This window comes from Hippopotamus amphibius, chromosome 13, assembly GCF_030028045.1.
Source record: "Hippopotamus amphibius kiboko isolate mHipAmp2 chromosome 13, mHipAmp2.hap2, whole genome shotgun sequence".
Taxonomy (NCBI): domain Eukaryota; kingdom Metazoa; phylum Chordata; class Mammalia; order Artiodactyla; family Hippopotamidae; genus Hippopotamus; species Hippopotamus amphibius.
The window spans coordinates 38,129,360-38,154,902 of NC_080198.1; the positions used below are offsets into that span (position 1 = coordinate 38,129,360).

The 25,543-nt window shown below is 37.6% G+C and overlaps 1 protein-coding gene across 1 annotated transcript in view; it reads right to left on the reverse strand.

Annotated features, from left to right (window-relative positions):
* Positions 1–25,543, reverse strand: part of IHO1 (interactor of HORMAD1 1) — a 51,317-nt gene that overhangs the window by 5,431 nt on the left and 20,343 nt on the right. Inside the window, exons 2-6 of the mRNA XM_057706609.1 lie at positions 16,296–16,369; positions 13,201–13,375; positions 11,850–12,013; positions 3,304–3,352; positions 3,006–3,093 (exon numbers count right to left, since the gene is read on the reverse strand). Of these exons, the coding sequence (XP_057562592.1) occupies positions 3,006–3,093; positions 3,304–3,352; positions 11,850–12,013; positions 13,201–13,375; positions 16,296–16,351 (532 nt within the window). The 5' untranslated portion in view covers positions 16,352–16,369. The remainder of the gene's footprint in view (positions 1–3,005; positions 3,094–3,303; positions 3,353–11,849; positions 12,014–13,200; positions 13,376–16,295; positions 16,370–25,543) is intronic.

The following is a 25,543-nucleotide window of genomic DNA, read 5'->3' on the forward strand; positions in this document are numbered from 1 at the left end:
CTGACTGATCTCACTCCTCCACAAGATGTGCCCTGAAGCAAACTATGTGCGTATAAGCAGCACCTTGCTGTTTTCATTTAACAATAAATATTTCTATTCCAAATGCTTCATATAGATGGACCTCATTCTTCTTAACAATTATATATGCCTTGCCCAGAAAGGCATTTCTCTAAAATTATAAAAATGTTGCTCATGGTTCTTATAGTTCTATTTATGATTTAATCACCATACAATATATTGATTCATATGGAATTAATTTTGACATATGGAGTTATCTATTTTCCAAAAGAGACATTCTCTGATTTTGATAGTGGCTCCTCCTTTTTACTCTCCTAATGACCATATTTTTCTTTTTTATTTATTTATTTATTTATTGGCTGTGTTGGGTCTTTGATGCTGCACACAGGCTTTCTCCAGTTGCGGCGAGCAGGGGCTACTCTTCATTGTGGTGCATGGGCTTCTCATCGCAGTGGCTTCTCTTGTTGTGGAGCACAGGCTCTAGGCGTGCAGGCTTCAGTAGTTGCGGCACACAGGCTCAATAGTTGTGGCTCATGAGCTCTAGAGCACAGGCTTAATAGTTGTGGCACATGGGCTTAGTTACTCTGCGGCATGTGGGATCTTCCTGGAGCAGGGATCGAACCTGTGTCACCTGCAGTGGCAGGCGGATTCTTAACCACTGTGCCACCTAGGAAGTCCTGACCATATTTTTCAACAGAACTTATACGTATTAGGTGAAAGTACTGCTCTCTACTAATTACCCCACCTAAACCCAAGGTAAAGTGGGATGTGGTTGGCCTTGGGAATTCATTCTATTATTCTGGTCCTTGGTGTCCTCAGCTGAAGAAGAGGAAGAGTTAGGGGTTTACCTGGTAGCATAGCAGATAAGACTCAGTGTTCCCAATGCAGGGGGCCTGGGTTCGATCCCTGGTCAGGGAACTAGATCCTACATGTATGCCACAACTAAGGAGCCAGTGAACTACAATTAAGGAGCCCTGGAGCCACAACTAAGGAGCTTGCCTGCTGCAACTAAGCCCTGGTGCAAATAAATAAATAAATAAATATTTTAGAAGAAGAAGAAGAAGAAGAAGAAGAAGAGGAGGAGTTAGATTAGATGGCCTTGAGTGATTCTTCTGATAGCACAGGCAGAATGTGACTGGGGAAAGATTTCATGACCTCATTCTGTGAAGGCATGAATTACATAATAACCCAAGACAGTGCTTTCACATAGTATCTTCCCCCTTCCCTTCAAGCACAGTGGGTGCATACTGAAAGCCTGCAGAATGCCCCTGACTGGCAAGTTCAGAGCTCTAGGCTAAGTGGACTGGGCCTAGCTATTCAATAGGGGATTTGTCAATAGGGGATTTGTCTGTTTCTTCTCTCAGTGACTAACTTCCTGCTCCTGAACACTACCTACCAAGAAAGGGGATGATTCTGGACAGGCTACTTGTGCTTATTTTTAAGAACAATCTGGCTTTTTTTTTTTTTTTTAATATTTATATATTTATTTTGGCTGTGCTGGGTCTTAGCTGTGGCACTTGGGCTTCTTAGTTGCGGCACGTGGGCTTCTTAGTTGCGGCACGTGGGCTTCTTAGTTGCGGCATGCATGTAGGATCTAGTTCCCTGACCAGGGATGGAACCTGGGCCCCCTGCATTGAGAGCACAGAATCTTACCCATTGGACCACCAGGGAGGTCCCGACCTGGCTTTTAATTAATGTAATGCTACAGTGTTTGTTACTGTTTGCCTTATCAATGTGACTCTCTTAACTCTTAAGCTCTGAAAGTTAACGAACCATGAGGGGTGAAGGATTAGGATTCCCATGCCTACTATAAACCAGACTCAGTCCTACTCTTCTCTCTGCCTTGATCCTGTGTTGGAGCCTTGAGCACTTCCATTCCCTATTCTGGACATTAAATGCCACACCTTTGCTGCAATTCTCCTTTTTGTACTTCACCCAGTTTTAAACATATCAAGAAAAAAGAGTGCTTTCCTTGTGCACTTATAATGAGTTATTTTATCATGTTAAACAAAGGAAGCATCCCTTTTCCTTCTGCTCTTTGTCTTGCTTCTTCTCGTGAGGGTAACAGTCCTAGGCTTCCAGAACTGGTTTCCAAGCAGGTGCACAGTTGCCCTGTGTGTGGGATACTCAGGTTGGAAGCCAGCAGACAGTACAGTGCTTCTTTGCAGACAGATGGGGATTAATTTCTAAGTTACACAAAGGCATTAATTTTTGTAAATCATGAGCAATCCATCCATGGCATTTGAATAAGTTGACTTCAATTTGTTTAAAATAAAAAATAAACACACAGACAAATGCAAACAAGTGCAGATGCAGTCATCATTTTGCTGTTTAGCTGAGAAGCTGTTGATTCCAGGGAAGCATTCACCTAAGGAGACCTGTGTAATGGTTCCCTTCTATTAAATAAGGGCCTGAACCATGGTTTCACCTAAATGTAAATCACTAATTGGCAGGGCAGAGGACTTTACAAACCACAAACTGTGACTGAAACTGAGAAAGATGCTGTGATTCACTACAAAACTGCTCTCATTGAAATGAAGGCAGCAGGAAGAACAGTAGGTGACTAGAGTATTTCTAACTCCTAAAGGAGCAGTGACTTTATTTCTAAGTCCTAAGAGAGCACAGGAGCCTTATAGACAACATAGCCAGCAATTCATTTGAGACTCAGGGATGCCCTTGATTCACTTCAGGCGGTAAGATGAGAAATCTGGCAGAACTATCTGCCCTGAGGCAGCAGGGTTACTGGGTGGAGGATTGATGCTTCAAAAAAGGCATAAAGAGACCAGGGCATTCCCATACAGAGGTGGGGCCCACTACCCAGTTCAGCTCCACATCTCTTCAGGGCTAATCTTATGTACCCATTCTCTCATCTGAAAACATTGTATGGAACCTCACCACCACTGGCAGAAACCTGGCTAGGGTCAGAAAGTTCACATTCACTGCTCGCCAGTGCCCCCTGCTGATAACCTCAAACACGAGACACTCACAGGTCTTAGCCACAGTTTCCAAAGAATCCAAAATAGATTGGCTTCTGGAACTGAGATGTTCCTCAGACTTTTCCACAGATGTCTGTAACTAAGAAACCCAAAATTAAGAAGTAATTCACAGACTGTCACTTTATTTTACTAACTTGGTGAACTGTCATTTAATGATAAAAAAGGGGAGTTAAAAAAAGGAGGGGGAGTTAAAATATTGCTGTTCTACATGAACAGAAGTCAATACAATATAATTATTAAACTTCTTAAAATGTAAGATGTTCTAACACCTTGATTGTGGCGTACTTACCCTGTGAATGCTTTCTCTGATATGGGAAATGAAGTTGTATAAGGTCTCACTAAAATAGGAAAGAAAAAAAGAAAGTAAATCTTTGCAAAATATCGAAACACTATGTAACAGAATTGATTCCATGAACCTGGCTGGACCCTACTTAGTGCAGCATCAAAACAGTGCATGATCAGAGTTGAAGACTCAACCCTGAGAAGCCTTAGTGCCCAGATGGAAAAAAGGAGAACACTGACTTTTCGTGATCATTCCCAAAGCAAAACATTTTTTTGTTTTTTAAAACTTACTTGATATGGATCTTAAATGAGGTTGAATTTTAGCAATTCAAGTGGTTACTACAGTAGAACAGACCAGCTTTCATTTTTATGGCAAACATGGCTTCAGAGGATAGTGACTTCTTTCTGATAGTCCAAATTCCTGGACACATCTTAGCCTAATGACTATTATTTTGACTGTAAGAATGAGATAATACAGAGACAATTCTGGGAACAATATTAATTTCTAATGAAAAAGAAATGATCACAGTTATTCCTCAAATAAATATCCCACTTTTGAAAAAAATCATACAAGGGTTGTCATTAAAAACTTTTACAGTTTTTTGTTTCTTTAATCTATACAAATGCAAATATCAATTTTTGAACTCCAATAGTACAACTCTTCATCCTAAAGTCTTATGGATGCTCCAAAAGACTGACTTTAAAAGAAGAATTTGATAGAACCATTTGGAAATCTATAAACCATATGGTTTTATGAATAAGACTAAGACATTACCTGAAAACAATAAAAATATTAAAATGAAAAAAATTTAATGAATTAAAGATAAGAACAGAATGCTATTAAATTATAAAAGTAGAGAATAAGAAAGGGTAGTTATAAATTTAAAATAGCAGAAATTAAACAAATAGAATAACTAGAAGATACAGTATAGAAATATGATAGAAAATAGAACAAAAGACAGAGATGAAAAATAAGTAAATAAAAAAAATTAGAGGATCAATGCAAGAGACTCAGTGCATACCCAAAATTAGAGATCCAGAAAGAAAGAAGAGTGAAAATAGGAGATTTTCAAAGATACAATAAAAGAAAAAATTCCCAGAATTGAAAGACACAAGTTTAAAGGTCAGAAGGAATTCCCCAATGCCCAGGGCTTATGACAAGCCACATCAACCACATTGCTGTAAGATTTCAGAACTCTAAGGGTAATGAGAAGATCCTAAAAATTTCCAGAAATAAAAAAGCAAGTGACATGCACAGGATCAGGAATCAGAATGGCAGCAGACCTTTTAAAAGGACACAGAAATCTATAACGCGGTACAGCAACGCTTTAGAAATTTTGAACAAAAAGAACTTCCAATCTTGTACAAGGACAAAGCTATGCCAATTGCTTGTAGTCATCATCTGTTCTGAATGGTCAGTGCTCAAGTTTGTTTGTTTTTTTTAATTACTTCATTGAGCTATGCTTAACACAGAAAAAGCTGTACATATTTAACATATACAAGTTTGGAGATAAGTATACAACCGTGAAACCATCTCCATAATCTATGCCATAAAAATATCCATCACCTCCAAAAATTTCCTTCCACCCTCTTTATTTATTATTATTATTATTATTATTAGTGATAAGAAGATTTAACAAAGATCCACCCTCTTAGCAAATTTTAAGGTATAAAATAGAGTATTGTTAACTATAGGCACTGTGCTGTACAGTAGGTCTCTAATATTTATTCACCTTATATAAATTGAAACTTTGAACCCTTTGACTAATGCCTCCTGTTCCCCCCACACCTTCCCTACCAACAACCGCCATTCTACTCTCTGCTTCTCTGAGTTTGACTATTTTACACTCTTCATATAAGTGGTAGCATATATGATAATTAGTATTTGTCCTTCTATGTCTGGCTTATTTCATTTAGCATAATGTCCTCCAGGTTCATTCATGCTGTCACAAGTGGCTGGATTTCCTTCCTTTTTAAGGCTGAAGAATATTTCATTGTATGTACATACCATTTTCTTTTCCATTCATCAATTGATAGATATCAAGGTTAGTTTCATGTCTTGGCTATTGTAAATAATGCTGTGATGAACATGAGAGTGCAGATATCTCTTCAAGATCCTGATTTCCACTTCTAAGTATATTCCTGTGGGTATATACTCAGAAGTGGAATTGCTGGATCATACGATAGTTCTATTTTTAATTTTTTTTTGGAACCTCCATAATGTTTTCTGAAGTGGCTGCACCAGGGAATTCCCCGGTTGCCCAGTGATTAGGACTCGCTTTCATTACTGACAGTGCAGGTTTGATTCCTGGTTGGGGAACTGAGATCCAGCAAGCCGTGTGGCACAGCCAAAATAAATAAATAAATAAAGTGGCCACACCAATTTCTACTCCCACCAACAGTGTACAAGAGTTCCCTTTTCTCCATATACTTGCTAACGTTTGTTATTAATTTTATTTAATGATTTAATTTATTAAAGAATAATTTAATTTAATAATAATTTATTTAATTCTGACAGGTGTGAGATGATATCTAGTTGTGATTTTGGTTAGTATTTCCCTGATAATTAACAACGCTGAGCACCTTTTTATATACCTGATGGCTATTTGTATGTCTTCTTTGGAGAAATATCTATCCAATTCCTTTGCCCATCTTTTAATCCAGATTTTTGTTTTTGTTGTTGGGTTGTAGGTGTTCCTTATATGTTTTATATTAACCCTTTATTACATATATGGTTTGCAAATATTTTCTATCCCATAGGTTGCCTTTTCATTTTGTTGATGGTTTTGTTTGCTGTGCAGAAACTTTTTACAGTTGACCCTTAAACAACATAGGTTTGAAATGCATGGGTCCACTTATGTGCAGATTTTTTTCAATAAATATAGTTGGCCCTTTGTGTTTGAGTGTTTCACATCTGCAGATTCAACCAACCATGGACAGAAATTTCTATCTGCAGTTGGTTGAGTCTGTAGATTCAAAACATGAAGATATAGAGGGCCGACTATGGGACTTGAGCATCAATGGATTTTGGTATATGCAGGGGCTTCTGGAAACAATCTCCCTGATTACTGAGGGACACCTGTAGTTTGATATAATCCCACTTGTCTATTTTTGTTTTTGTTGCCTGTGCTTTTGGTGTCATAGCCAAGACGTCATTGCCAAGGCCAACGTCAAGGAGCTTTTCCCCTATGTTTTCTTCTAGGTGTTCTCTGGCTTCAAGTCTCACGTTGAAGTCTTTAATCCATTTTGTGTATGGTATAAGATAAGGGTCCTTTTCCATTCTTTCATATAAGGACCCAGTCTTCCCAACATCATTTGTTGAAAAGATTATCATTACCTCATTGTATATTCTTGGCATTTCTCATGCTGTATTAAACATTTAAAACATAACCCCCTAAATGATCTATATGATAGAGTACAATGCACCACAGAAGTGATTTTGTAGATGAAATAGAAATATAATCATTAAATATTGTTAAAAAAACAGATTGCAAAATAGTCCATAGGAAACAATCCCGTTTTTAATTTTGAAAATACACAAAAATAAGCAGAGTTATATACAACTGTGTTAATGGTGGTTCACAGAGTAAGCTGATTCAGAGGCAGACTTGAGAATCTGACAGACCCAAGATCTCTGCCCAAAACTCCCACTCAGTTTAGATGTGCTCCCTTGGATGGAGTCTTTCCTGACGCCCCCAGTCAAAGCTGGAAGCCTGTCCTCAGGGCTCCCAAAGCATTTGGATGAAACCTCTACTACAGCATTTACAAATTTGTACTTAGAGTGAAAAGCCTAGATTCTTTATTTTAAGTTGTTCTGCATCTGACCTCTTTTCTGTTTGAGGAGTTCCTCAGACTAGGGATCTTGGGGAGAAGCAGAGTCTCTTTCCTCCTTTTGAGGCTGAGAGTGCCAGGGGCTTACTTTCTGAGCTTTTCATGAACGCTGGGCTCTCTCCTCACACATGCCTTGCCAGACTGGGAGTCAGGAAAAAAAGACTGTAAGCTCTCTTACTGGTAGTTGTGGCTACAGTAGTAGAAAGATGGAGTGCCATGGGACTGATAAAAGTGTCCAGGACTACAATGACTACAATGCAGGGAAAGGTCTAGTGCACTCTGGGCAGGGGATAGTGGGCAGCAGAATCTGCACTGGACTAATTTTTAGACTTTGGTAAGTTGTCCATGGCAGGTAGTTCCTGGCAATTGTATGACTGTGGCAGAAATCTAAATTGGCCTCATTTTCTTCCTTGGAAATTGGATTCCTAATCCCCACTCACCATGCACTGCCACCCAGATAGATGACATTCCCAGACTCCCTTGCAGCTAGGTGTGGCCATGTGAGCAAATTTTAGCCAGTGTGAGATATAAGCAAAAGGGCTGCATGCAACTTCCAAGAAGAATCCTAGGGAATTCCCTGGCAGTCCAGTGGTTAGGACTCCATGCTTTCACTGACATGGGCTCAGGTTCAAACCCTAATCGGTGAACTAAGATCACAAAAGCCACATGATGTGGCCAAGGAAAAAAAAAGAATCCTAAAAGGAAGATGCCCTTCTTCCTTTGTTCATCCAACAGCTGTCTGGAACTCTGATGTAACAGCTGGAACTCCAGCAGCCTCCAAGCACTATGAGGATGGTAGGGGCGGGAGGTTCATACTTTAGTATAGCAGACCACACTGCTGAAAGGAGCCAGATCCTTGAGGTCCATGGAGCCACTATTCTAGTCCTGGACCACACACTTCAGGATGATTTTTGAATTAAAGAAAAATAAACATCTTTTTAAAACTTCTATTATTATTATGAGAATGAGTGTATATATGTCAATGCAGTTGATCATAATCCTAATAAAATGAACCACCTAATATCTTTTAATAAATTTAACACTTTAAAAAATTTATATTAACATGTGAAATTAATTTGTATGTGCATGTATGTGTACACACAGTTCTATGAGTTTTAACACAAATTTAGGATTCATGTAACCACCACCACAACCAGGATATAGGACAGTATCCAAAAAAAATTCTTCATGCTGTCTCTTTGTGGTAAAGTCCAGCCCACACCCCTAACCCCTGGTAATCACTGATCTAATATCCATCCCTGTAGTTTTGCTTTTCTCAGAACGTTATATAAATGGAATCATATAGTATGCAACCTTTGGACTGTTTTTTTTCACTTAGCATAGTCCCTTTGAGATTCATCCATGTTGTTGTGTAGCAATAGTTTATTGCTTTTCATTGCTGAATAGTGTTCCATTGTATGGACATACCACAGTTTGTTTATCCATTCATACTTTGAAGGACATTTGGGTTGTGCCCAGTGTTTGGTGACTATGAGCAAGGCTGCTATAAACGGTATTATATAGGCTTCTGTGTAAACATAAATTTTCATTAATATAGGATAAATACCTAGGAGTAGAGCTGCAGAGGTATATAGTAAATTATGTTTAATTTTATAAGATACTGTTAAACTTTTCCAAAGGGGCTGTATCACTTTGCATTTCTACCAGCAAGATTTCCATTTGGTCTATATCCTTGCCCATCACTTGGTATTATCAGTTTTTGTTTTAATTTTAGCCACAGTAATAGATGAGTAGTAATATCTCATTTAATTTGTGTTTCCAAAATGTCTAATGGTGTTGAGAAACTTTTCATGTATTTATTTGCCATCCATATGTTTTCTTTGATCAAGTGTCTGCTAAATTTTTTTTCCCATTTTTTTATTCAGTTGCTTGTTTCTTATTGTTCAGTTTTAAGAGTTCTTTATGTATTCTGGATACAAGTCCTTTGTTGAAAAAATATTTGGTCTACAAATATATTTTCCAGTCTGTAGCTAGTCTTTTCATTTTTTTAACAGTATCTGTGGTAGAGCAAACATTTTACATTTTGGTTAAAGACAAACAAAACCCCAGAAAACTCAAGGTCAGGCTTTCATACTTCAAATTCAGGTTCCCTTCCCCAATCAACCTGCTACCATTTACTTTTCAGAGTCCTCAGATGCCACATGCACATCATCCAGGGCTTAGTTGCATTCGGTGGGAGCAGTAGGATGTATATGCTTATTCTGTCTTACCCAGAACCAGAACCCATTCCAATACCCTTTCAATAAATTCCTTTTTCATTTAAATAAACTTATTTCTGTTGCTCACAACTAATAACTCTGGCCCACTTGTATAATTTATCCATCATATGTCTGTTTCCCTAACCAGAGTGAGAACTTCAAAGACAGGTACCACTGTTCTTCCCCTTGGGATCCCAGTGTGCAGTATTGGGGCTAGCACAGTGTTTACTGAGTGAGTGAATGGGTAAATTTTACTGTGGTGATCCACAGTCTTGAAAGAACATGGTTTGTTTTATAATCTGTTTGTTGTCTTTAGGTTATTCATTGGTTATGAGACTGATCTGTTTTCTCAAATATGACTGATTAAAACATAATAATCTGGGTAAAGGATATCCACTGTTTGGTGTGCCCAGCATCCACCTCTAATGGGGAACTGCTTCTTTCTGCATCCAAAAAGTGATCCTGGTGAGGACTTCCAATCACACCCCCTTCCACTTACCGCCCCCCCCCAAAAAAAAACCCTAATAAACAAGCCCATCAGAAGATTTCACTAGGATTTTCAAATTGTAACTGAGGGGTAAGAGAGTTTTTTTCTGTGTTAGTGGGAAGCTGGTCTCTAGCAGGAGAGAATTAAGTATAGATGGAGAGAGAAGCACAGCAAAGAGACAGATTCTGATTTCATTTCATTCCCTGTCCTTCTCAGATTGGTTAAGAGAGCTAATATATCCTCCTTTTTGTCCAGGTTAGTTTGAGGTGGGTTTTTATTTGCTATCAAAAGAGTCATAACAAATGCAATCTGAACAATTAAGACTTCTTTTGAGATTTCTTAACCTCATATGTCCTTTCTATATGTTTAGGAAAACATGTACTTTCAAAACACAATATGTAAATCCATGTCTTATTGATTTGTAGCATCTCTTATGTTTGAACTCTATACCATGCCTTATCACTTTCCTGCTTCCAAATTTAAAGTGGTATGCTTTCTCTCTCTCATTTAAAAATTTCTCATTCCTCACCACATTTCCAACAAGCACTTATTGACAGAAAACAAGGAATCTAAAATCTTGGGGTTTGTTTTTACCAGAATTTATTAAAATTATGATTTTCTGCTTAGCATTTAAATCAAGCTTGAAATTTTTTAAATGGAGAAGAGATTCTTCAGTGTCCTTATCATCTGTTCTCTCTATATAAATACTATTTATTTTTGCCATCTTGTAAATAATTGTTAACAGAAACTAATTTCTGGGAATTTCCTGGCAGTCCAGAGGTTAGGACTCCAGGCTCTCACTGCCGAGGGCCTGGGTTCAATCCCTGACTGGAGAACTAAGATCCCACAAGCCACCCGGCCAAAAAAAGAAAGAAAGAAAGAAAGAAACTCATTTCACTACAAAAAAAGAGGGAAATGAAGAATAAGATACAGAAAGAAAGGAAGGGAGGGAGGAAGGAAGGAAATATCAAGAAGACAATATTTCAAGAAAAGGTTTTTTTAGCTACAGAAATCTTGATCAAGCAAAATATAATCCAAAAGCCCAGAAAACAAAAAAAAAATTGACTAATTTATCTGAAGCAGTAAGATGAGGGGAGCCTGCTTATCTGCAGTACTCTACCATCGTTGAGAGTCCTGGAGACTATATTACTAGGGGAAAGAAGTCTGTCAACATCTGGGAAATGTTTATTTATCAGAAGAATCAAACACTTCAAATAGAGCATTTTGCTTTTCTTACTAAAGGAATATAGGTATACAGTGGAAAAAGATACCTAATCTTTTAAAGAATTCCTAATTTTAAAGAATTCCTAATCTAGAAATTCTTTATGAAATTCTGGCTCTACATGAAGGTACTGGTGGTGATGCTAAGTGATATGTCTTTACTGTTACAGAAATAATAAAGTATATTTCTGCTTGGGTGTTATGATTTCTGTGATCCCTAAAGATGTCCTGATAATAACTTACTACCAAGAAATGAACAAGTTAATTTCCTTAGTGACTGCAACTTACTTATTTACAAATTAATATAGTAGCCCTAATATTTGCTTATATATATACACACATATACATAACAAATGAGAATGTGTATAAAATTTAGATTATATCTTTAAAATTATCATTTCAAAGTGAGAAAATCAGCCTGAACTATGACTTAAGAATTCACGTGCTATATCTTGACCCTAAAACAAATGTTAACTAATTTCCTAATTCTGATGATCTGAAAAAAATAATAATAATAAAGGGCAGAATTTTAGGTAGAATAAACATAATATTACTTGAATATTGTGTTTCTCTGAGAAGTTCTTTAGCTTAATATTCAGAGAGGCCAAAACTGTGGCAGCCATGTTCAAATCTGCCATAAGTCACATTGACAAGAAAGCAAAGAGTAATTATTAGATGAGCTATAAAGGTAAGAATGCTATTAGGCTAAAACTGAATTATTAGACTACTAACATGCCATTTTCTGTTTCGCTCAGAAAAGAGGAGCTGTCTCATCCACTTGAAAGGTTTGTGTACCTGTCACATTTGTCTTTTGCACTTTTCTTTTTCTCCTCAAACTGTTCCAAGAGGCCTTTTGATTTTCCAACTGACAAAGGAAGAAGAAATAAGCCTCCATCTTTTGTATCTCCTCTGAACAGCTGGGGTTTTGTCTGGTACTTTGTGAAAATACTAGGTTCACTCTGTTCAATGGAAAAAAAAATCATAGCATTTCACCCATAAAAATATTTATAGCATGCACTATTTTCTATACAAAGCAGACTTACACTTAAGTGAAAACTATAAAATACAATATAGCATGTAGTATTTCCTTTTTATTTCATATGCATCAGAAAATTATATTAAAATAAAGCAACTCTTCTTACTAATATAATTTCTGCCTTACTAGCTCAGAGGTATCTAAAATGTCAGCTAAAATGACTGAAAATCAATTGTATAAATTTAAAGGCAACAACAGAAAATTATGCTGTCTTGAGATGATGTGTTAAAGTTTTTATATTAATAAGTTTAACTCAAAAGCTGTTGCTCACTTGCTCATGAACTAGACTTGTTGGTAAGTTTGACATGTAATGCTGGCACATGGTGAGGCATTTCTTGCATTCTGAGGCAAAACTTACTCTGAAACTTTCAGGCAGTACATTTACTCCTTCACATCACTGGGTACCAGTTTTTGTACTGAAACACTTATCTCAGAGCATACCTTAATAACTTAAAGCACTGACCTAATCTTATTCATTAAGTCTCTATTTGATGCAGTTAAGTCTGTGTATAAAACTAAATCTGGTTCTAGACCAAAATAAATAAATATATAAAAATATTTCTGACTCACAAAAGAAGACAGATTGGTCTCAAAAAATCAAGAGATTCTTTTCCTCATTCTGGCCCTTATTCATCAGTTTAGGCCTCAGTATCCTCATCTCCCTCTTCAAGGAGTTAATGTGGCATAGTAGACTAAAATCCACAAAGCACCTGATGTTTCTTAAGAAAAAAATGTCCACATAAAATAAAATTTATGTTACTTTGTTCCTATTTTTCTAAAGTTCTTTTTTCTTATTGAATATTCACAAACAATAGTATGACAAGTCTTAGAAAATGTCAGGCAATATTTGGCATTCGCTAGGAGTGGTCAAAGTGCTGGCACTATTCTAATACATTGTTTTAGTAATAAAAGAAAAATGCAAATATAAATGTTTTCCATTTCAGACGACCAAGTGAAATGAGTCACCCATTAAGCACAAATCTATTTAGGACAGTAATCCTTTGAGATGTACAATTCTAAAATATAATCCAGCACAGTAAGTCTTCTTTACAGTTTATCTCCATAATGACTGTGAAATATGTGCAGAGAAATTCTGGAATTCAGACTTACATCTAGAGAATTCTGTTGTGACTGTTTTGGATGTCTCAAGTTTACACCAGAGTCCAAGGGTGTTGACAGGGTCTCTGAACTTTCTGGACAGAACTGGGATCCAAAAAGGAACTGGGAATCACTGAGACTTGAGTAATCAGTCTGATTATTATTCCAGTTAGATGACTTAGTGGCCCTGAAATTAAGCAAGAAAATAAAAGTATATCAAGTGGACAAACATTCTGAACAAATGAAACCATAATTCTACACTATTTTAGAATATCCTGAGCAGAAAGCTAGTTTTTTTTGACCTCCTAGGCCCCTGCACACTGCCAGTACTACCTGTAAAGAAACAAGGAAATTTTGAATGCCAGACACTTCGATTACAACAACCTGGGAACAATTGGATGGAAATTCAAACATTAAGGACTAACACCATTTTTCCTTGTACAACCACATTACGGGCAGTAAAGCCATTTTGGAGATCAAAGTTTATAAAATCTTTAGGGATTAAGAGAACATTTTTTAAAAGGTTGAATTTGTTCATCACTAAGGGAATAGATTAAAAACAAAATATGGCTTATGCATATAACTGATGCAATAATCAGAAGCAATAAGCTAGATTTACATATAACAACATGGATAAGTCTCAAAAATACAATTTTTGAGTGCAGAAAAAGTAAAAATTTAATGAACTCTCATATATTAATGTAATTTATAAGCCTACATCATGTACATCAAACAAGTATGTAACTGAGTGTATAGAAGGTTAGTTGGAAGGATATACCTTAACTCTCCTAGAATGTGTGTCTATACGGAAGGAAAGGAGCAGGATTTGAGGGAGAGAAGGAGCTATAATACAATAATACAACAAACACAAGCTAGACCTAGATAGGGACTGAATGTTTGTGTTCTCCCAAAATTCATAGGTTGAAGACCTAATCTCTATTTTTAAAAAAAGTTTTTTTAAGAACTTATTTATTTATTTTGGCTGCGTTAGGTCTTTGTTGCTGCAGGCACGTGCACGAGGGCTTTCTCTAGTTGTGGAGAGCAGGGGCTACTCTTTGTTGTGGTGCATGGGATTCTCATTGCAGTGGCTTCTGTTGCAGAGCAGGGGCTCTAGGCGCGTGGGCTTTAGTAGCTGCAGCACACTGGCTCAGTAGTTGTGACTCACAGGCTCTAGACCACAGGCTCAGTAGTTGTGGCACATGGGCTTAGTTGCTCCATGGCACGTGGGATCTTCCCAGACCAGGGATCAAACCTGTGTCCCCTGCTCTGGTAGGCGGATTCTTAACCACTGCACCACCAGGGAAGTCCCTAATCTCTATTTTGATGATTTTTGGAAATGCGGCCTTTAGGAGGTAATTAGGGTTAGATGAGGTGAGGAGGGTGGGACCCTCATGATGGGATTAGTGTCCTTATAAGAAAAGACATCAAAGAGGTTGCCTTCATTCTTTGTCTCTCCACCATGTGAGGACACAGAAAAAGGCCGTTGTCTGCAAGCCAAGAAGGGAGTCCTCACCAAAAACCAATCATGCTGGCATAGGGTTCTAGGGCTTTTAATCTCTAGAACTGTGAGAAAATAAATTTCTGTTGTTTAAGGCAGCCAGTTTATTATACTCTGTTATGGCAGCCCAGCAGACTAATATAGGCCTCATCCAGACTGAAAAATATGATCAACTCAGATTTGCACACAGGAAGATCCATTAAACATTCCCTCTCACACTTTTAGTGTCTTATCCTTGCTTGCTTTAAATACTTCCAGCTGTGGACTTACAACTTGCTTCCCATGGATATCTATGCCAGTCTAAATCTCATATATGAAGGGGATAATGATATTGATAATGATACAATCACACTTGAACACAGTATACTGAGCCTAATACAGAGACAGCACATAAGTGGACAGACAAGTAAAACATACAGTCTTCAAGTTTTTACTTGAAAGGCATCTCAACAACAATTTGTGTTACTTGATGTTGTGTAACCCAAAAAAAAACATACCTTTCATGAAAACACACACATGCAGATCATTCCTTTTCCAAATGTTAAATTTAAAATATATAGCATATAAGTACATGTTCTAAGCCAAAGGAATCACTATATATTAATACAAGATAAAAAGAAACCCTACTTGTTCAGAACAGAGAAGAGAAATTATTTTGACTCATAGAATCATTTTCTAAAATTAGCTAAGGTAATGGGCTGCACACGTATATTATAATATGGTTTGCATAATCATTGCTCAAAATAGCTGAATAGCTCTATGTGACTCCCCTCTTAGGTCAAAGAGAATAATTAACTGAGTCGGAAAAGGAACAACTCTGTGAGCCTACAGAAGTCATGTAGGATTTACATCTTAAAGATACCATCTGAAATTAAACATAGATTTTCCCCCCTGCTCTGTATCAACTGTAAGCCCTTTTTTTCTTTTCAAGAAAAAAAAAAAAAAAAAGAACAATGTTTCAGGTTTTTTGTTGTCTTTAGGAAGGAGTTAGGAAGAAAAGAAACTATCCAATGATAAAAGCATACCAAAAACAATTGGAAATCCCTCAATATATACTACTTCTGGTGTATACCCACCAAATTAGCAATGGCAGGCCTACTTCATGGCTAGTGGACAACAATCTAAATACCTCAGTGGAGTAACAGAGGGGGCACTATCTCAATAAGCCCTGTCAATAGTTGGAGTCATTCTTAATTTCGTGGTACCTACAAATCGTACTACACAGTTGAACACATATCTGAACATTGTCTTGACTTTGCTCCTTGCTGTTTCAATAGCAATCACTCCAAATGAGATGAGAGTTTCTAGATGTTGGACCATGTCTAACTCTCATAGGCCTCAGAACCCCTAGGTCCAGTGCTAGACATAATCATTGTTCAGTTAACACACATAGCTAAATTGATATTGCTTTTATAATCAGAAAATAGGCAAAAGGAAAAATACAAGTATGGGAGGGTGCAGTGGTGACAAGCAAGGGGAAGAGAAAGGGAAGACGCTATATGGAGTAACTCTATTACTATAAACTAATAGGAAGGGGAGCCTGTTTCTATGAAATCAATGCAACTATAAGATCCTCTTAAGTATTAGGGTATATAAACAGAAAACTTACCCAGAGCCTGAGGGAATACTGAGCATCTCTTTGATATTCCAGACATTAAAATTCATGTCTTATGATGATTATTCCTTTTAAAAAGAAGAGAAGAACATTAAAAGGTTAATACAGTATAATTCTTTCCAAAGATTACTTTACTGGTGACTATTATATGTAGATGAGGACATTTCAGCAGTTATATTCTCATCCAATTGCTGAAAATTCCCATTACCTACATGCCAGAAATAGGTATTGTAGTTTATTTGTTTTGGGGTTGTTTTGCAGTTAAATTGCATACAAATTCCCCTCCTTAATAACAGTGAGAGCCCAGCCAACTGTGAAACAAACAGTAAATTTGCCTTCCATCCTTTTCTCTCTTGTTTCTTGTTCTGCCACCTACTAATAATCTGCTTTTAGAAAAAGACCAATAAACCCCTCTTTCGTTGCCTGATACAATGAATGACTTAACCTATAACCTTTCCCCAAAAGACTAGAATATTGGAATGCCAAGAGAGTTGCAGAATTTGGGCAGTAAGAAGCTAGTTGAAGAGTGAGTGCTTTGAGCAAAAGTGCCTTCCCATACCCCTTATAGCAGTTTCCTATAAGTGAGCAGTTTCTGCTCACTGCCAATCTAACATACTGCATAATACAGTTCATTATGATGGCCATAAAGCCTGGATTTTATGAAACAAGCCCAATTTCTAAATTTTGTCTCCCTGGTTCCACTGAACATTTCATATCAGATTGTATATTGCTATTGAGGGCATCAGAAAATGATTACCACACATATGAGAGCCCCAATATAGATCTATATAAAATGAAACATAAGTTGTGAACAAATATAGATATTTTAGTATACGTTTCATATAACTTAACCTTGTTTAGAGAAATTTGTTACATTGAAGTTTTCTAATTTTCTAGAAAAATATATGCATTTGTGTGTTTATAACCACTTGTTGTGCAAGAATGTTAAGTGTATAGGTCACAGAATCAAGGGGCTAAAGGTAGTACTATTTACACAGCATCTACTATGTGCCAGGTACAGTGCTAGAAACATTGCAGGATGCAAGGTAATGATTTTGCGAGGCAGGTGTTGTTATCACCATTTAAAAGTTTGGGACTTCCCTGGTTGTCCAGGGGTAAAGACTCCACGCTCCCAATGCAGGGGGCCTGAGTTCGATCCCTGATCAGGGAACTAGATTCCTCATGCTGCAACTAAAGATCCCACACACAGCAACGAAGATCCCACATGCCTCAACAAAGACCCAGCACAGCCAAATAAGTAAATAAATATTTTTTAAAAACTCGAGGATGGAAGATGCCTTAGAGGACTGGGACGGGGAGGGTGGGGGGGACTTGAGGGGGGGAGTCAAGGAAGGGAGGGAATACGGGGATATGTGTATAAAAACAGATGATTGAACTTGGTGTACCCCCCCCAAAAAACAAACAAACAAACAAACAAACAAACTCGAGGATGGAAGATGCCTTAGAGGACTGGGACGGGGAGGGTGGGGGGGACTCGAGGGAGGGTGGGGGGGAGTCAAGGGAGGGAGGGAATACGGGGATATGTGTATAAAAACAGATCATTAAACTGGGTGTACCCCCCCAAATAATAAATACATAAATAAAATTAAAAAAAAAAGTTTGTGAAGACTCAGATGGGCTAAATAATTAGCTCAAGTTCTCTCCAATAATTAGAGGTAAGTAGGTTCTATGCTAGGCCATCCCAGTACCAACATCCATGCTGTTTCAAGCACACCATACTCTTGTTTCTCAACGCCGACTCTGTTTTAGGTACTTTCTAGAACCAAGCAGCTCCATATTTCTTCCTTGATGAGCAGCAGGGTGATGACTTTAAAGGATGTGGCTTTAGAGGAACCAGATCAAGGTTCAGATCCTGACTCTTATATTTATAAATGGTGTGAACTTGGGCAAATTAGTTAACTTCTTCAAGTCTCAGTTTCCTCATCAGTTAAATAAAGATAACACCTACCTTTTTAAGGGTGGGGGTAGGGATTCAAGATCATATATATTGCCTGGATATGGACACTGGAACTTACTAAGTTCTTCTTAATTATTTTCTCAGAGACTGTGGCTTCACCCTTTTCAAACAAATCCATGGTTTCCTGGGGCCTTTCATATACACCTACTCTCAGTTGTTCAAAGGACTTTCATTCATAATACACCAAGTCTCTCACATTCACCCTAGCTGAGAATAAAGTTGCTACAGAGTTGGAACTAAATATCACAGTTGATTATTTTGTCTCAACCCTACTGAACACAGTTTAGATAATTTCCTCTTTGTAGACTATCTTCAAAGAAGTTTAGTGCAATATTACTTTCCTATGATGCAAATAAATTAACAAAATACTTCATTGAGATGAAAACTGAAGAAAATTCATTTTAAAACCTGGCAATATTGTCCAGATGGGTTCACAGGTAAATTCTAACAAACATTTATGGAAGACATTATACTAATTCTCTATAATCTCGTCCAAGAGATAGAAGCAGAGGGAACACTTTCTAGCTCATTCTATGAGGCCAGCATTACCCTAATAATATAACCAGACAAAGACATTACAAAAAAAGAAAACTACAGACCAGTATCTCTCATGAACATAGATGCAAAGTCCTCAACAAATTATTAGCAAATTGAATCCAACAATGTATAGAAAGAATTATACACAACAACCAAGGCATGCAAGGCTAGTTCAACATTTGAAAAATCAGTTTATATAATCCATCACATCAACAGGCTAAAGAAGGGGCTTCCCTGGTGGCACAGTGGTTAAAAATCCACCTGCCAATGCAGGGGACATGGGTTCGAGTCCTGGTCCGGGAAGATCCCACATGCCAAGGAGCAACTAAGCCTGTGCACCACAACTACTGAGCCTGCACTCTAGAGCCCGCAAGCCACAACTATTGAGCCCACGTGCCACAACTACTGAAGCCCAAGCACCAAGAGCCTGTGCCACCGCAATAAGAAGTCCGAGCACTGCAATGAAGAGTAGCCCCTGCTCTGCAACTACAGAAAGCCTGCATGCAGCAATGAAGACCCAATGCAGCCAATAAACAAAAAATAAATAAATAAATAAATAAATTTTAAAAAACAGGCTAAAGAAGAAAAATTATATAACCAGGGGACTTCCTGGTGGCACAGTGGTTAAGAATTTGCCTGCCAAAGCAGGGGACATAGGTTTGATCCCTGGTCCAGGAAGATCCCACAAGCCCTGGGGCAACTAAGTCCATGAGCCACAACTACTGAGCCAGCATGCTGCAACTACTGAAGCCTGTGCACCTAGAGCCCATGCTCTTCAAAAGAGAAGCCACCTCAAGAGACACCCGTGCACTGTAACGAAGAGTAGCCCCCACTGGCTGCAACTAGAGAAAGCCCACATGCAGCAACAAAGATCTAATGCAGCCAAATAATAATAATAATATAACCATATCAATAGATACCAAAAAAAGTGTTTGATAAAATCCAACACCCATTCATGATAAAAACTCTCAGCAAAGTAAAAAATAGAGGGGAACTTCCTTAACTTGACAGAAAACATCTACCCCAAAACCTAAAGCTAACATCATACTTTTTAAAAAATTTTCATCAGAGTATAGTTGATTTGCAATGTTGTGTTAACATAATACTTAATGGTAAGAAATTAAAAGCTCTCCCTCTAATATCAGGAACAAGGCAAGGATGTCTCCTTACCTCTCATCATATCATACTGGCACATGATTAGATAGACAAACCAGTAGAATAGCAATAGACCTATTTGAAAATGGAAATGTAGTATGTATATGATAAATGTAGTATCTCAAATATACTGGGGAGAGATAAACTTTATAGTTTCAAAAAATTTTATTTATTTACTTATTTATTTATTTGGCTGTGCCGGGCCTTAGTTGTGGCATGCAGGATCTAGTTCCCTGACCAGGGATGGAACCTGGGCCCCCTGTATTGGGAGCTCACAGTCTTAACCACTGGACCACCAGGAAAGTCCTGAGATAAACATTTTAAAAGTAGAGTTGGGGCCTTTCTCACCTTCTGTGATGGCCCACACTCTCTCTGTGGAGTGTGTTTCTCTCTAAATAAATACACTTCTTCCCTATGAAAAAAAAAAAGTAGAGTTGGGATAGACGAATAGGTATACAAAAAAAAAAATGGGATCTAGTCCCTTCTATCCCATTTAGAGCAGATATAAAATAAAAATGAAACCATAAAAGCACTGGGGTGGGGGAAACTGGTAAATTCCTCTATAGCCTGGAAGTGGGGAAAATTTTGACTCAAAGTCCAGAAGAAAAAAAACTGACAAGTTTGACTACATAAAATTAAAAAAAAAAATTCTTATCACATAAAAGTCTTACAGAAAATGATCAGGACATATGAGCCAACAGTTCACAGTAAAATATGGGAATTCCCTGGCAGTCCAGTGGTTACGATTCTGTGCTTTCACTGCTGAGGGTGTGGGTTCAATCCCTGGTCAGGGAACTAAGATCCTGCAAGCCACATGGCACAGCAGAAAAAAAAAAAAAAAAACCCAAAAACCACAAAGGCATATACACACACACACACACACACACATATATATGAAAATATGGGTAATCTCATTCACATTAAAAGATACAAATTAAATCATACTGAGATTATTTTCCTTCCTATGAAATTGGTAGAAATCCAAGTATGACGATGTATTCTGTTACTGAGGCTGTGAGGAAAGAAGCACTGTCATGCACTTCTGGTGAGGCCAAATGGTATTTCTAAGTGGAGGAGAATTTGGCATTATCTAGGACATATATATGTATTTACTGTTTAATCCAACAATCCTACTTCTAGGGATCTATCCCAGTAATACTTTGGCAAAAACACAAAATTATATATACACATGCCTTTTCAGTGCAATGCTATCTTTTAATAGCAAGACTAGAAACAACCCAATGTCCATCAACTGGGGAACAGTTGAACTATGGTACACTCATACAATGGAGTTCTATGGAGCTGTTAAAAGGAGTAAGGAAGATTTCTTCTATATATTTTGGCAGTGACCTCCAGGATATATTGCTAAGTTAAGAAAAGCAAGGTGGGACTTCCTAGGTGGCGCAGTGGGTAAGAATCCGCCTACCAATGCAGGGGACATGGGTTCGATCCCTGCTCCAGGAAGATATCACATGCCACAGAGCAACTAAGCCTGTGCGCCACAACTATTGAGCCTGCGCTCTAGAGCCCATGAGCCACAACTATTGAGCCCATGTGCCGCAACTACTGAAGCCCACGTGCCTAGAGCTCGTGCTCTGCAAGAAGAGAGGCCACCACAATGAGGAGCCCATGCACCACAATGAAGAGTAGCCCCCACTCACTGCAACTAGAGAAAGCCCGTGTGCAGCAGTGAAGACCCAACACAGCCAATAAAATTAACTAATTAATTAATTTAAAAAAAAAAGCAAGGTGAAAAACAGTGTGTGTGCAGGATTACATCTAAGAAAAGTCAGGGTAATATGAATATAAATACATACACACATGCATAAATGTATTTATATTTTTTGAAAAAGAGAGGAAAGAAGGGAGGGGGAGGGAGGGAGATATACAGAAGATAGATAAACTGAAAACCAATAAAAATGTTTATCTTTAGGGGGAGGGTGGCAATAAGGTGAAGAGGCTAGGGATGGAAGCTAAGCTAAACCTCTCAAAGTGTAACAGTTTTCAGTTTCAACTTTAGAAGTATGTAAATATTGTTACATGCAGTCACACAATTAAGCAAAATTAAATCAAAATGGGAAAAAAAAGCAATCCCAACAAAGAAGCAAAATGAAACAAGTAAGGCTGAGCCCCACAGAGAGGGTTTATTTCTTGTGCCTTCCTGGAGCATATCCTAAGGAAAAAATAAGCAACACAGGAATCTGTGTATCTTTATATATATATATATATATATATATATATATACACACACAAACACAAATAATATATAATTATATTAATGTAATTGGGAATCAAAATTTTCAGTGTATGATAAAAGAGATACAAATATAAAATTAATGACAAAGTTAAAAACCCTGTAATCCTATGTTTGAAGTAAATCAAAAATCATTAACTCGATGTATTATTCTCTTCAAAAATATGTTTCATAGCTCTGTCCACTGAAAATGCCAGGAAATAATGACCAACCTTATTACACAGATTTCGGTCTTGAAATACCATTCCTCACTAAAAGGAACCAGGTCTGGGGCAGAAAATATGCAAGATGAGTCTGAGACATCTTGTTGACCAGAGAACAAGGAAGTTATCAAAAATTACTAGGGCCAAAGACTACAAGCGACCTATCTTTTTTTTTTTTTTTTTTTTTTTTTTTTTTTTTTTTCTTTTTTTCTTTTTTTGGGGGGTACACCAGGTTCAATCAACTGTTTTTATACACATATCCCCATATTCCCTCCCTTCCTTGACGCCCCCCCCTCGAGTCCCCCCCACCCTCCCTGCCCCAGTCCTCTAAGGCATCTTCCATCCTCGAGTTGGACTCCCTTTGTTATACAACAACTTCCCACTGACTATTTTACAGTTGGTAGTATATATATGTCTGTACTACTCTCCCGCTTCTTCTCAGTTTCCCCTTCACCCCCCGCCCCCTCCCATACCTCGAGTTCTCCAGTCCATTCCCTGTATCTGCTTCCCTGTTCTTGTCACTGAGTTCATCAGTACCATTTTTAGATTCCATATATGTGAGTTAGCATACAATATTTGTCTTTCTCTTTCTGACTTACTTCACTCTGTATGACAGATTGTAGTTCTATCCACCTCATTACATATAGCTCCATCTCATCCCTTTTTATAGCTGAGTAATATTCCATTGTATATATATGCCACATCTTCTGTATCCATTCATTTGTTGATGGGCATTTAGGTTGCTTCCATGTCCTGGCTATTGTAAAGAGTGCTCAAGCGACCTATCTTAAAGGGGCTTTCTCTGTTACATTTATAATTATTTTTTTAGAAACTCCCATCAGTCACTTTGGAGGCTAGGTAACCAACTCATTATTCTGAAAACTGGTAGGGAAAAAGAATCAATCATTTACCCTTCCTTTCTAGAACAAACTGTAACTTGTGGTAACCAACATATAGATGAGAAAAAGTTCTTTATAGAAGTATTCCAGCTAATAAACACAGAATCAATGGTAGCATTAGATCATCATCATTTTGGAGCCCCAACGAAAAGAAAGGATCTAGTAAATGATCACTAATGGCTGCTAAAATCAAGATGTGAAGGGCTGATAAGGGTACTTGATAATGGATAAATCAGGCTGGCAACACCTAAACCTCTGGATTGATCTTTTCATCTCAAAGAAAGACCCAGACTTAGTATACACCTCCTGATAAGTTCAATCGGAAGTTTCCAGCATTATCAAAGAAGTATACTTGCCAAAAATACTGAGCCTTAATTTGATTAAACTTCTAGATGTAAGGACCACTTTACAGAAAATAACAGGGGTTACATGGCACCAAAGGATGCAATCAGCAAAATCCAGAGTGGGAAATCTACAGTTTAAATGACCCTATTCTTTCAACCCATAAAAGGCAAGAGGAAAGAAGGGACGCAAGACTATAGAGTAAAAGAGATGTATAAGACACATCAACCAAGCACAGTTGACCTTGCACAATGCAGGGGTAAAGGAGACTGACCCACAGTGCAGTTGAAAATTCAGGTATAACATATAAATGGCTCTCCATATTTGTGGTTCTTCCACATCTGCAGTTCCACATCCCAGGACTCAACCAACTCCTTGTGTAGTACTATAGCATTTACTATTGAAAAAAAAAAATCCATGTATAAGTAGACCTGTGAGGTTCAAACCTGTGTTGTTCAAGGGTCAACTGTACAGGTCCACTTATTCTGGATCCTGAATTGTAGGAAAACAATCAAGGAAATTTAAACATTGACTAGTTATTTAATGGTATTAAGAAATTGTCATTTTAAGTATGATCATGATATTTTGGTTATGATAAAAACAGTCTTTATCTTTATATATAAGTTTTAAATGGATGAAATAATCTAATGTTTTTGTACTTTGCTTTAAAACAATGGAGATGAGCTGGGGCAGCTGGGGAGGGGTACAGACTGACCTTGGGTTGATAATTATTGAAGCTAGGTGACAGGTACATTGGAGTTTATTCATCAACAATCTCTACTTTTATATATTTGAAGTTTCCCCCAATAAAAAGTGAATAAATGAATAAATACCTTGTATTAGCTGACAACTCCCAAAGTTGTTACCTCCAGCCCAGATGTCTCTCCTGAACTTCAGATTCCTATATTCAACTGCTGACTTGACATCTCTACTTCGATGACTAATATGAACCTCAAACTTAACATGTCCAAAACCAAGATCATCATCTTTCTTCTCAGACATTCTCCACTTACTCTTCCCATTACAGTTAATGGCAACTTCATCATTCCAGTTGCTCAGGCCAAAATCTAAGAGTCCTCCTTGACTCCCCTTTCTCAAATCCAATCTTTAAGCAAATACTAAGATAATTCCTTCAAAACATATCCAGAAATTTAACTGGGTATCTTGTATTTTTATCTGCTAAATCTGACAACCTTATTCCACTGCCACAAGCTTAGATTACCGCAATCCAAACTGGTCTCACTGATTTTACCCTTGTTCCACTTTATAGTCTCTTCTCTATGAAACAGTGAAAGTTACTCTAACCATAAGTCAGATCATATTACCCCTTTGTTCAAACTCTCCACTGCAAGCCAGAGTTATCATAGTTTCTTTCTGTGTCATCTGCAATCTTCCCTTAGCCTTACCTCTCTCCCCTCTACACTCCATTCCATACCTTTATGGGGCTCCTAGCTATTGCTCTCCCTTACTTGGTACACACCAGCTTCAGTTGCTGTCCCATTCTGTTCCTTATTCTTCTTGGTTTACTCCCTCCTCAGATATCAGCATAATAGGGCACCCCACCTCCTTCAGGTATTCTCTCAAATTATTCAAAATTGTAACACCTCAATAATCACTATGGGGTAATCCAAAAAGAAACATGTACCACAATGTTCATTGCAGTACTATTTACAATAGCCAGGACCTGGAAGCAACCTAAATGCCCATCAACAGATGAATGGATAAAGATGTGGCACATATATACAATGGAATATTACTCAGCCATAAAAAGGAATGAAATTGAGTTATTTGTAGTGAGGTGGATGGACCTAGAGTCTGTCATACAGAGTGAAGTAAGCCAGAAAGAGAAAAACAAATACCATATGCTAACTCAT